The sequence below is a fragment of the Protomyctophum parallelum genome (genome assembly GCF_964188405.1).
Source record: "Protomyctophum parallelum genome assembly, chromosome: 20".
NCBI classification, from domain to species: domain Eukaryota; kingdom Metazoa; phylum Chordata; class Actinopteri; order Myctophiformes; family Myctophidae; genus Protomyctophum; species Protomyctophum parallelum.
In genome coordinates this window covers 21,640,526-21,653,181 of record NC_139718.1, presented here as the reverse complement: position 1 = coordinate 21,653,181, position 12,656 = coordinate 21,640,526, and the positions used below count along the sequence as shown (strand labels likewise).

Genomic DNA, 12,656 nt, shown 5'->3' with positions numbered 1-12,656 from the left:
GATCCTTGGCAGAGCCAGGCTTTAGGACAAAGCAGTTTGGTGGATGTGAAAGTGTGTGTGTGTGTGTGTGTGTGTGTGTGTGTGTGTCTGAACCTGCAGCTCTCTTGTGCTGTGGAGTGGAGAGAAGAGAGAAGAATAAGACCTGGGCCACATTCCAGCCCTGCCTCCCTGGGCGAGAGACAGCATTCAGCATTCCACCGCCTGCCTATCAGGTGCCTGTCCAGGTGCATTCCAGAACACACACACATACACACGCACGCACGCACGCACGCACACACACACACACACACACACACACACACACACACACACACACACACACACACACACACACACACACACACACACACACACATGCTGTAAATATACCACTCACACATTTAGAACATCACACAATACTTAGACACACGTTCTTAATCACACATGAAACACGTACAGCATACAGGTATACAATAATATCTGTGTTTACAGGTGATCACGGATTAAAACCATGCGCACACATTCACACTAACAGCATTAGAACAGTATTTTATCCAAGTGAAAGTATTATTCTTTTCAAATATAAAATGTACAAGCTCATAACATGTTATGTTGTGTTGTGAGCTTGTAGGTTTCCACTACGCGACACAGTTGTAAGACAAATTATGAATCAGGCTTTATTGGTTAAGCCAACACAAACTGCCATTGTCTGTGCAGCCGTGCTGCTGTGGTGTCGTGGGGGGAAAGAGATGTCCTCTGTCTCTTTAATTCATCATTTTTAATGCATGGATTTTCTGTTTGGAGGAGGCAGAGGCAGAGCTATTTAAAGAGCAGGAGTTGAATACACGGTGAACATACAGCCAGCTTCTATTTGAAGTCCTTATGGTGCTGTGCTGCACTGTGAGTCACACACATGACAGTGCAGACGTGGGTGGAGCGTGCACACACATCACATGTGTGTGCGTGTACGTGTGTCTGTATGTGTGTGATTGGGTGTTATGTATCCATCTACGTTTCTCCTCTTTAATTTATCGCCAGATTTGCATTGTTTTGTTGTTGTTTTTTTTACCCTTACATGAATCAAACGCCACCAAGTATCTGGTGAGTGTCAAAACTCAATATATGTGTGAAATGCTCAGTGGCACTCGCCTCTTCTCAAGGGTGAGGCAGGCAGGTAGAAGGGCTAAAGAGGGAATAAGAGGAGGATGCAGGGGAGAGAGAGGGTTAGATGGATGGGGGTTCTTTTTAATGCTCCCCTCATGCAACGGCAGTCGTATCTGCAGGCTCGGTCGAATGTGAAAAAGCCACAGAACAAAAGCTCCATTGAGTGTGAACGCACTGCTTCGCTTCCACACCACTCCACCATCAGACACAGAGAAAGAGGCTGCTGGTTACATGCTACTTGACAGGCACAGGACTCCATGCTTGAGGAGCCCTGAATCAGACCCATTATACTTCGGCATGCAGGCCTCACTATACCTTCTTCCTCACCGTTACGCTTACTTCCCCTGTTCTGGCATTGCCCTCCCGACTATCCTTTCCCCATTCCCCACCGTCGTCCTCCTCATTATCATTCCCCTCCCTCCCGACATCCCTTTCTATTACCCCGTTCCATTCCTGTTCACGTCTGCTGGTAGCGTCAGCCAACTCCTTCCTTGCTCCCACCTCCCATCCCCGCACCACCCAGCCCACTTTTCATCCATTTCCATGTGGCCACTTTTCATCAGTGAAGTGCCTTCCTGGCCTTACTCCTCCTCACCACCCCATCTACTCCCTCCACCACTCACTGAATGGATGCGGCGTTAGGGGGGAGAGAGGAAGGGATGAAAGCTGTTTGTCCAAGCCCTTCCTGCCGCGAAAGAGCCACCCCTTCGCCTACTGCAGCAGTGGTACGCTCCACAGTGAGGACTGCAGAAATTGAGAGAGCACATTGTTTGTAATCTGGCATCGCAGGGGTCACTTCCTGACTCGTGTGTTCGCTCCCCGAGCCCCACGCCGAACCCCCGCCACCCCCCTCCCGTCTATCCATCCATTGGCTGGGGCGGCCCAGGGCTTTTGGACAAACCCTGTTCTTCCTCTTTTGTGTATAGGAAAGTGCAGACATCTGAAAACAATCAAATAATCTGGGCACAATGCGCCTCTTTATGGAGGGGTGCTGGTGGTTCCCAGATGAGCGGGAGGATTAAGTGGAGGAGGCCAGAGGGGAGGGAAGGAGAGGGGTGGAGATGTGAGGAAGGGGAGGGGGGCACAGCTGAAGTGGGGAGGGGGACATATTGTCACAGTGTTTTTCTAGCGGAGCATGTGTTTGTGTGGGCGACCCCGAGCAGACGGATGCTTTTGAAATCAAAATGAAATATGTGAATTCTCTCCCAAAGAGTAAGGTGAGGAGTCATGTCTGACTCAGTGTTTTTTGGTCAGTGACTAGTGAGTCCTCCTCGTTTGATGCAGAATGGAACATTGTGGAAAAAAAGGGAAAAAAGGTTTTAGTTTTTTCACTTTTTCAAGAAAAAGAAAGTGGTTGAGAAATGTACTAGTCTGTGATGATTTGGTCAGTCCATTTTGGCAAAACAGTGTGAATGGTGACACATTTATTGTCTCCACCAGGCTGAAGGTATCGGAAGAGAGTATGTTTTTTTTCCCAAATTCCATCCTGATTGGCTAAGATTACCTTCCAAAACTTGCAGGATTGAATACAGTCAAGTCATGAACACAGCTGTGATTTCCATGCAATTATACACACACATTTCCACTGCACATTTCTTTTTGTTGTTTAACAAAAACAATAATAATTATTATTATATAATTAATAATTATATGAATTCCTGGTGGCACTATAATAGGCCAATGTTAAAAGGGTGCCATTTCTTCTTACGCCTTGGATGTCAATTGGATGATTTCAGGCATTTTGTTCCAAAATGTAAAAAGAACCACCGCTCATCCGCTGAAAAAACTTAAGTGAGGTGCTGGAGCCACAAAGGGAACATGAGAAAAAAGTGTTGTTCCAAAAATGTGTTTTGCAAAACTCCACCTGTTGGTGGCGCTATAACAGGCCAATGTGAAAAGGGTGGGATATATTCCTCAGCCTAGTAGGAAAGTCTGTGGAAGATTTCACATAAATTGCATGCTGCATTGATGATTTGAGGCTTTTTGTTCAAAACAGGCCAATCCTGCAAACTTTGAAAGCCAATGTTAGCCAATTAGGATGGAATATGAAATATCGGACAGATCCGTCTTGAACACATGACTATAGAGAAAGTGTGAAACAATTTGGGGGATTTTTGCACAGAATCTGAAGGAGTAATATAAAAAAAATGTTTTTCAAAAGTCGGCCTCCTGGTGGCACTAATTTGGGGAAAAGGTTCATCATTGGCATCCAGGGAGTGTGTGTGCAAAATTTGGCATCGACCGGGTTAACGGTGCCGGAGATTAGCTGTACAAAGACGGACGGACGGAGTGCAGCACATACTCTCTCCCCATGCCTTCGACCTGGTGGAGACAATAATAATACCAAATGTACATATTACTCCTAATATGCTGTGTGCTACAATGAGTCAAATTAGTATGTGTTTCCCCTGCAGGAGAATACATTTGGAGAATACTATAGTAATAGTAATATTAGATTAATACCAGTAAGATTCCTGAGGGCGAGAAGTGCACACATCCGCAAAGTTATTAGTGCAGCCGCACCGGCTGCACTTATAACTTTGTGGCAGGCCCATCTAGAGTTTAAATGGACAGGTATCAGTCAAAAGGGAGACATCGAAGAGGAAGGATGGATGGGGAAGGATCAACATATGGAATGTCAGAACAGGTCAGCTCCATATATGGAGATCTAAGGGTTTGAGGTCAGATGTAGAGTTGCTGGCCAATATATACTGTATATGGGCTTAATATTGCTGACATCAGGGATCTCCATCCCTGATAATGTCACATGATGTCACGTGCTCCATTCCTGATGATGTCACGTGGTGATGTCACGTGCTCCATCCCTGATGATGTCACGTGATGTCACGTGCTCCATCCCTGATGATGTCGGGGTGCTCTCTCACCCCGACCACCATATATGGTGCCCGACACCGGAAATGCGCGATTCCATAGTTTACTGCAAGACAATGTACTTTATGCAGACTGTCTTTCTGCTGTTCTATCTTCCCTTCTCTCTCTCTCACACACACACACACACACACACACACACACACACACACACACAATTTACAATTTAGGCATTTAGCAGACGCTCTTAATCCAGAGCGACTTACATTTAAGCAAGAACAAAAGCATGGGAATACATCACATAAAAGCATTTATCATGAAACATGCGTAAGCTAAGAAAGTAACAGTGGAATATCTATATAATGAAACTATACATACATATAATGAAACTATACATACACTATACATATAATACTATATATACATATAAACTATACACAAACACGACGTTCACACGGATGGACACATGCCTGCACGGGCGGCCTGAACAAATTCCTTCTTCCCCTCTGTCTCTCATGCTGTTCCTTCTCATCCCCATGTGAATGGTAAACAGTCATCTGTAACTTCCTCTGCAACATATTCATTAATCCCTTCTATCCTGTGGGGCTGGATGCTGATTACAGGGAAGCCAACTGAAGCCGCCCAAATAAACACCCCTCAGGCAGCAACAAAGGCCTGTCCACCTCACCCTAAACACAGCTTCCCTAGCTAGATCAGGTTTCAATCAAGCCCACGCACAACACACAAACAATAGGAAGTAACATAGTCTAGCACATGAAAAAAGGCCAACTGTGGCTAAAGCCAATTCTGTTTCTTGTGTGTCTGGTTGAAACATTGGTGACTGGAACAAATTTACTGTACAAGAGTCCTTACGTTTTGACTAATCTGTATGAGACCTATAGTTGAAGACTCTGTTACGGCAGATTTTGTTTTTAAGTCAATTTAATTAATGCCTTTCCCTCATAATTTGTAACAATAACATTATTGTACCATATGCTACTAAAGCAACAGTATTTCCTCCACTATTTCCTGAAACATAAGCTACTAAATTACAGGTTATCCCTAATTTCCCCTTTAAAACACCACTCCAGTAGTAATTTATATAGATGTTCAAATAGTTCACATTCTAGACATTTGTACAGCAGAGGCTAACACGGAGTATGAAGTGTTACTCCCAAGGGCTAGCCTTCATAGCCATGATGACCTTCCGTTTGAACCACATCCTTGTGCATGGTCACGAGACCAGCTCTCTAAGCATGACACACTTTACTCGTCTAGTTACCATTATCCATCTCTCTTCTAAGACATTCAGAGGAGGAAAAAAACAAGAAGCCGCTCTGTCAAATGACATGGAGCAACTATTCTAAGGAAGTTAGGGGAATATGTTACACGTGTGCATATTTAGTTACACGCCAGCTCTATGTGGCTATAAACACACAGGCAAGGAGAGAGAGGAGAGCACAGCACAGCACATACTGTACGGTAGTCAAACATGCCTGAAGGCGCTTGCACTTCCTCTCCCTCTAGCTGCTACACCTTTTCTGCTCTGCTCACCACCCTGCAATTAGCGTGCCTAACAGTTGCAGGCTTCCGAGACCAGGCCTATACTAATCATAGGTATGCATTGTTGTGTTCAGCTGCCAGGCCTTTAAAAATCAGCACCTCTTGTTCAAATCCCGCCCCTTGGCCCAGATGGCCATGTCCTCTGACTGCATTGTCTGGTGGGTCCCACGCCAAATAAGAGATGAATCTTTCCACAGACTCCTGAGGGGGCATTACCAGTGAAGTAATCTTATCCTCCTCGTTGACTCAACCAAAGTCCAAACGGTTCAAACCCATCCACAAAAGGTAGAAATAGGCAAACCTAACTTAAATGTAGTATAGTTAATAACAAAATGGTTGACAATGACTGCTATGAATAAATAAAAAGGCTATAAAAAATCCTTCAGATTAGATTATTTAACAAGAGCTATCACGGACGATAACCCACCCCCCTCCCCCCAAGTATGGCTTCAGCCACACAGACATTGAATTTCCTTTCCATTATGGCTATACAAGAGCAGCCTTCACTCTCCTCTTGTGATCAGAGGTTGTCTACTCAGTACTGCTGCCTGGGAGCTGGTGATCAGAATCAGATCAACTGTGTTTTGAGGTCATCACCTGATTGTAATCATGGTCCAATTCAAGCAATAGAAACTTCAAACCGTCTTGAATACTATGTGCCTGGGGTTATTGTTTCCATAGATTGGTTTGTATTATATGTTCTTTGACTTTTCAGCTTGTTACTTTAAAACCTCAATCTGTTTGATATATTTTTGCCCATATGTTCCCACTTCCCAGTGCATGATACATGTGATTTGTTGTGTGTATTGTTAGAGACATTCACGCAAACATCACAATATCACAACATTCACGCAAACATCACGCAAATCCGTACACATTATCTCTATAGTCATGTGATCAAGATTAATTTGTCTGATTTGTCATATTCCATCATGATTGGCATCTAAAGTTTTCAGGAGTGGCTCGTTTTGAACAGAAGGTCTCAAATCATGAATGCAGTGCCCGATTATCATGAAACTTGCACATAATCACTAGGCAGAGGAAGAAATGCCACCCTTTTCACATTGGCCTATTTAATTATATTTCCACCAGGAGGCCGATTGTTTTTATATTACTCCATATAAATTCATACAATGGTAGATCATGACCTGTGCTCCGAGACGCACATTTAGTTTAGTTTAGCTATTGCATTCTATTGTCTTTCTGTGTTAGGCTACCTGCAGGACTGAGCAGTGTAGTCCAACATATCAGCATAAACATATCCACAATTACCTTCCACCAGATAAAGTAAGTTCCAAATCATTAAGTCTGAATCATGATTCTAATCTCAATTTAAATTAGTCAAGTCTCAGGACAAGCCTCTAGTTTCAGCGTGGCATGTCAGGTCATGTGCATTAAAATAGGTTTTGTAAAAGAATTGCCTATCTTTCAAAGGATAAAGATCTTGTCATTGAATAAAACATTGTTGTACAACAAAGAAAATTGATATTTTAAAATCCGATCAAATGTCCTCTTCGCTAAATTTGAATGTTCAATCAAGTCAATGCAAGTTGGTGAATAATTTGTGTTCAACTCGTGGAATGATGTTTGAGCTGAGATAAACACATTCCTTATTCTGTGACCATATGTTGCCAACACAGAAACACTAGCTTGTTTACAGTCTTAAAAGAGACTTAAAGAGAATGGTGATGACCCTGATTGAGGAAGTCAAGGGAGGGTTCACACCATACACACAACACAACACTGTGTGTGTGTGTGTGTGTGTGTGTGTGTGTGTGTGTGTGTGTGTGCGTGTGCGTGTGCGTGTGCGTGTGCGTGTGCGTGTGCGTGTGCGTGTGCGTGCGTGCGTGCGTGCGTGCGTGCGTGTGTGTGTGTACACACGTGCGCGCGGTACAGGAAATTCACTATAGGCCATCCATTTTTGTGATATGAGAAAGCAGGCTGACTTCCTGAACTCTGAATACTCCAAAGGATAGAAGCATGTTAGTGGGAAGATTCTAAGATGTCCATTGTTTTTTTATGTACAATTTGAAACAAGGGACACTCGTGTGCACACGTAAGCTTAATCAGAAGGATAATAAACTCTTTTCTAAAAAGGGAGTGGAGAAGTGGTCACAATTAATTAAATACAGCTTTTGCTTTTTGAACTACTGTCTACAAATTTAAATCAGGGTGTGCTATGTTTTAATAGGTTGAAATCCTCTTTATTGTTTATTGCCGAAACAATAAATAAAAACATTTTATTGATAAAAAAAAATCCATATGGTAAAAAAAATCACCTTTGCTCTTAGGCCAGTCATAAAGGTGCATTGTATCAGACAGCAGAGCAGATAGGAGCCTATCCATTGTGACATGCTGATAAACCTCACCTCGGCAGGGACAAAATCTAATCAAACACCTGGGGGGGATTTACAATGTGTGTTAAGTCTGCACATGACGAGGGTCATGTATGGGCTATCTATATACTCTGACACAGAGGGCTGCTTTACATGGCTGTAACATAAGGCCGTGGCACAAGCTGTATGAGAGCCAGGGAAGTACAAAGAAACTTCTCACACAACATACTGTCACTATGACAACCGGGCAGAATCATTTAGCCCGATCTCTCGCCATTCCACACAGCACAGAAATCCAATAGCATTTAAGTCTTATGCAACCAGGCTTGCTCTGCATGCACGACATTGAGCACATCCTTTTGTGCTGTAAAAAATATTCCAAATGTTTCATGTTTTCAAGATCTTTTTGTTGTAATCGCAGATCTACAAGCTCACAGTGTGACAATGCAGCTTTGTGAGCTTGTAGATCTGCTCTTTTCAAATGGTTAAACTAATAATGTGCAGGACTCCTGGAAGCTTCTCATGGACCAAGGGGGGCCCCAGACCCACTTTTGAGAATCACTAATCTATATAATTTTGTTGGTATAAGTTAACTACTGTCTACCTCAGTCTCACAAGAACATGAATGGGGAAGCTACAGAACTGATATAGGCTATAGCTGGAAGCTATTGTAACATAGGCTACATCCAACATCTGGACAAAGACCTCATTGTGTGTGTGTTTATGTGTGTGTGTGTGTGTGTGTGTGTGCGCGCGCGCGTGTGCGTGTATATGTGCGCACGCCTATGTTGGGAGTATAGAGCATGGTAGTTATATGATGTATAACTAACTAACTATAAGACAAATAGGTGTATTACTGGCTAAAATAGATTTGGTTTTGATATGGCCTTCCAGTTTGTTAATTGCCTACCAGATTTAAATATTTGCATTGTCATAATTCAATTGTTATTTTGTAGTTACTTTGGTGTCAACATTTTCAATGTCAATGGGCCTATATCATGTTCAAAACAATTCCGATTCTACAGAGGCTGGCGATGTCATAGCGACATGAATGAAATGCCGCCTGAGATCATACAAAAAATAATGTAACATCGGCCTTTTCTTTGCTTCAAAAATCATGAAGGGGAATCTGATGTAATTCCCACGTGCTGCGCCAGTGGGGTTGGTTGCATTTAAAACATTTCCCCAGCGTTTCAGAGACCAGGACCATGTAGAAACACTAGTAGCCTAGCCTATAAACGAGGAGGTAGGCTAGTGAATGCTTATTAATGAAAGCAAACAGAATTTCTTAATGGTCGTGTGTGCGTGTGTGTGTCACACTCACACACAGACACGTTCCCTGTGTCTGGATCCTTCCTCCAGATTCTTCTCTCCAGTGTGCGTGCTATCACACAGACGCTTCCCTCTGCTGTGTATCAATGCGTGATTGAAGGGAAACTTCTTTTGGGAAGTGTAGGGACTACTTTGGGTTAACTTTAAAAGTGAACGTCCTGTTTTCCTGCACTGCGTTGTTCCGGAGGAGCATATAATATTGTACGATTTACGACTGTTTGCGTGGATGCAACAAATCGTACAAGTGTAGAGATGATTTCGATGTAATATCGCAGTATGTTTTTGCTACCTCCTCGCGGAAGGATCTCATTTTCTCTTGCGAGGGTCGACACATCCGCCCAGTTTTCCGATGTTTCATTGCCCCCGAGTTGAAAATGGAGTTCGATTAAAGCAGATGTCCACCAACTTTCTCTGGGAATTTTCGAATCTACACGCTTTTTTAACTTCACGTTTCCATAACAATATTGAAAATCACAAGAACACCCCCCCCACACACACACAGCTTCGGAGGTTTTACCGCAAGATCCTCGGACGCGTTGACGGAGCAAAACGCTGCACACAAGCAGCGCTTTTCAAGTGTTGTCCTGGACCTGAAGTTGGCGAATGGATGCTCGACAGACCCAGCCATAAATAACCTGCCAATCGTTGCGTACAATTTGTACATTTTTAAGGATCCGTACACTTTTTTGAATATATGGGATATGCGTTGCTGAAGAGGACGATGCAGATGGGCAATTTGTCGTGGTCGGATTTTACTTCCAGAGAAGATAAAATGAATCATCGGTTGTCATTCCTCCTCGTAATTTAGTTCCAGGCAGCAGAGCAGAGCTAGGCTAAAGCTACTTGGTTTTGAGAGGAGCGCTCGGTTCTGCACGCTCCATTGTAAAATCCGTTCACTTTTTTTTAATCCAACTCTAGGGGTGATTTGTTTTAATGTGAAAGAAAATGGTGATATTTGTGGTATATTACCCTGCCGTCACTGCGTCGTCGATGCTATTGCTAGGATTTGGATCCCCGTGAGAAAAAATGAGCGAAGATTCGACAAATCCAAACAACGAGTGAGTACTTATTTCGTTACATTTTGTTACATTGTTACAACGCTGCAGTGATATCAGGTATCTCAATGTTCCTGAGATGATCCTCTGCATCTTTACATCGACTACATTGTGTATTGCTTCATGGTCCAAGTAAATATACATACAGTAATATATGTATACCTGGACCAAACCATATAGTTTGGTTTTAATCGTTGCCAATAATAATATTAATAATGATGATGATGATCATACGAGTCGATCTGTTCTCTGTTATTGTTTTACAGCCTACGGGTTTCTATGGATTGCTTGATAATGTTTTAAATAAACGGCGTTATTACGCATACATTGTCATAGGCCCATACTGAATGCAGCGCATTCCCCCCTTTCTCCTTTTATTTCATTACACTTATGTTATAATATGGACATCAATCGTCCATTCCATTCACAATTATATCATTGATTGGCTGTACACTGTTTAGCCGACAAAAACGCCATTTCCCCCATTATTGGTGTACTGTATAGCTACACAGAATCCCCGATAATGGTATTACGTGTAATTACCAATTCGCGGAAACAACAATAGCAACAGAAACAATCTATTTTAGTGGCGATATTATCTTAACATCAGTTCAGTACATGATGTTCAAATAGTGTTATTTAGGGAGTTAAGATCAGTCGACAACGTATAGTTATTTTCCACGATAGGCTACTGATCTAACATCGTCGATATACTAATCATTGAAATTACGCTGCTATTAAAGAGTAGTCTTTATTGAAGGAAAATGTGCCATCAAAGAGAATGCTGCAATGTCAGCGTCCAAAAGCTGAAGATGCCATTTTTTTTCTCAATCACACTCATTTGCATATCACAATCTCCATTCATAAAAAATGTTAAAAAACGGCACGTTGATATCCAGATCCCTCGGATCTCCACACAGAAGGAAACGACTAAGTGGCTGGAATCTATAGACGTGTTGGTTTGCGAACATTTCGTCGATATTTAGTGGCATATTCGTATTGTTTTAGTGGGCTGATCCCTGTGCGCGTGCTTGTTGACTGTCAGTGAGAAATATCTGCTCGGGAGGTGCTGCGGTCACGTGATCCCTTCCATTCATAAAGTACCTGCCTGCCCATTCACAGCACTGTACAGTGTTTCGCATTGCACTGACGATCACACAATGATCATATTTCATGCGTTTACTGTTGAATCAGGTAAATATAGTAAGAGATGAGCCTTTCGGCCATTTATCGGCAGAAATCTGTGTAATTTATTCTTACTTTCTCGGAGATGTCGTTGTGCTCTTGACACCGAGGAAGTGGTATGCGTTTCTGTATCCTCACATTGTCATGGTTTCATGTGCGAAACAGCCATGTTCTTCTTCCCCCGTTCCATTCATCTGGTGCTCATAAGGTGGATTGATTTAATGCAGGGACACTTTGTCCTTGAACTAGACGATGTCGGTTGTTTTATATGCCATGGGCTTTCAGACCCAGCCTATATGGTGCATCTGTTAAAGATTACACAATGACAGCAGCTAAGATGGCTAACATGGTACAAGCAAGCAGCAGTTTTATGCTCTCACCACCACCTTTCTGGAAATTGTGTGATTCATCGAATTGGAGTGAATGGAATACTAAGCATTTCCATTTGTTTTAACCGAATCTAATATGCTGCACTTGATGAAAAGGCCACTTAGCAGCTTAAGTGTAGAGATATTTTCATGATTTGTAAGGATGCCATTTTAATTCTTCAAGCTAGAGGTATCACATACAAGCTGAAGGTACAATGTGACTGTTGTTTTTGGAGAATATTATAGATTATTGTAATGTTTACATTACAACATAATGTATTACAGCCCCCTTCCTTAAACCTTTATTTAAAATTCTCAGAGAGATCATTGCGGGAGACCTTCATTTACAGAGATATACATAGCCTATAAATAACATAAGAACAACAAAGAAAACAAAATGTTGACAGCAAAATGTGTGTATTGTGACACATTGAGTTGTTCCATGCCTGAATGAGATTTACCTGTATTCAAATATCTAATCTTCCCTTATGTTATGCAATTTCTCAGTTTCTTCTTTCTCAGCTCTATAGGCTACGGGCTGTTATTGACATTGTCATTTTACATTAGGATATATCTCTTTGATAAGCCACAAGAACTCTCACCCCTTTCTATTTAATTGCAGGAAAACATAATGCCTGATGATTCAACATTTTGTTTTCCCGGACAGGTGTAATTTTGTGGTGATTGATTGATGTTCTGGTGGTAAGGTGAGGTGGTAAACCGAGTTGTTGTGCACACAGCAGCACACCCTTCTCTGAGAACATATAGCCTGGCCTCTGCGAGCCTGTGTTCACACAGGGTTCAAATGAATAGACGATGTACGGAGCCTTGTCAAAGTTTGGTTT

The 12,656-nt window shown here is 42.4% G+C and overlaps 1 protein-coding gene across 1 annotated transcript in view; it reads left to right on the top strand.

Annotated features, from left to right (window-relative positions):
- The first annotated feature begins 9,361 nt into the window (after positions 1-9,361).
- The window catches only part of spred1 (sprouty related EVH1 domain containing 1), a 49,802-nt gene continuing 46,507 nt past the window's right edge, over positions 9,362-12,656 (top strand). The window contains exon 1 of the mRNA XM_083791902.1: positions 9,362-10,261. Within this exon, the coding sequence (XP_083648028.1) occupies positions 10,230-10,261 (32 nt within the window). The 5' untranslated portion in view covers positions 9,362-10,229. The remainder of the gene's footprint in view (positions 10,262-12,656) is intronic.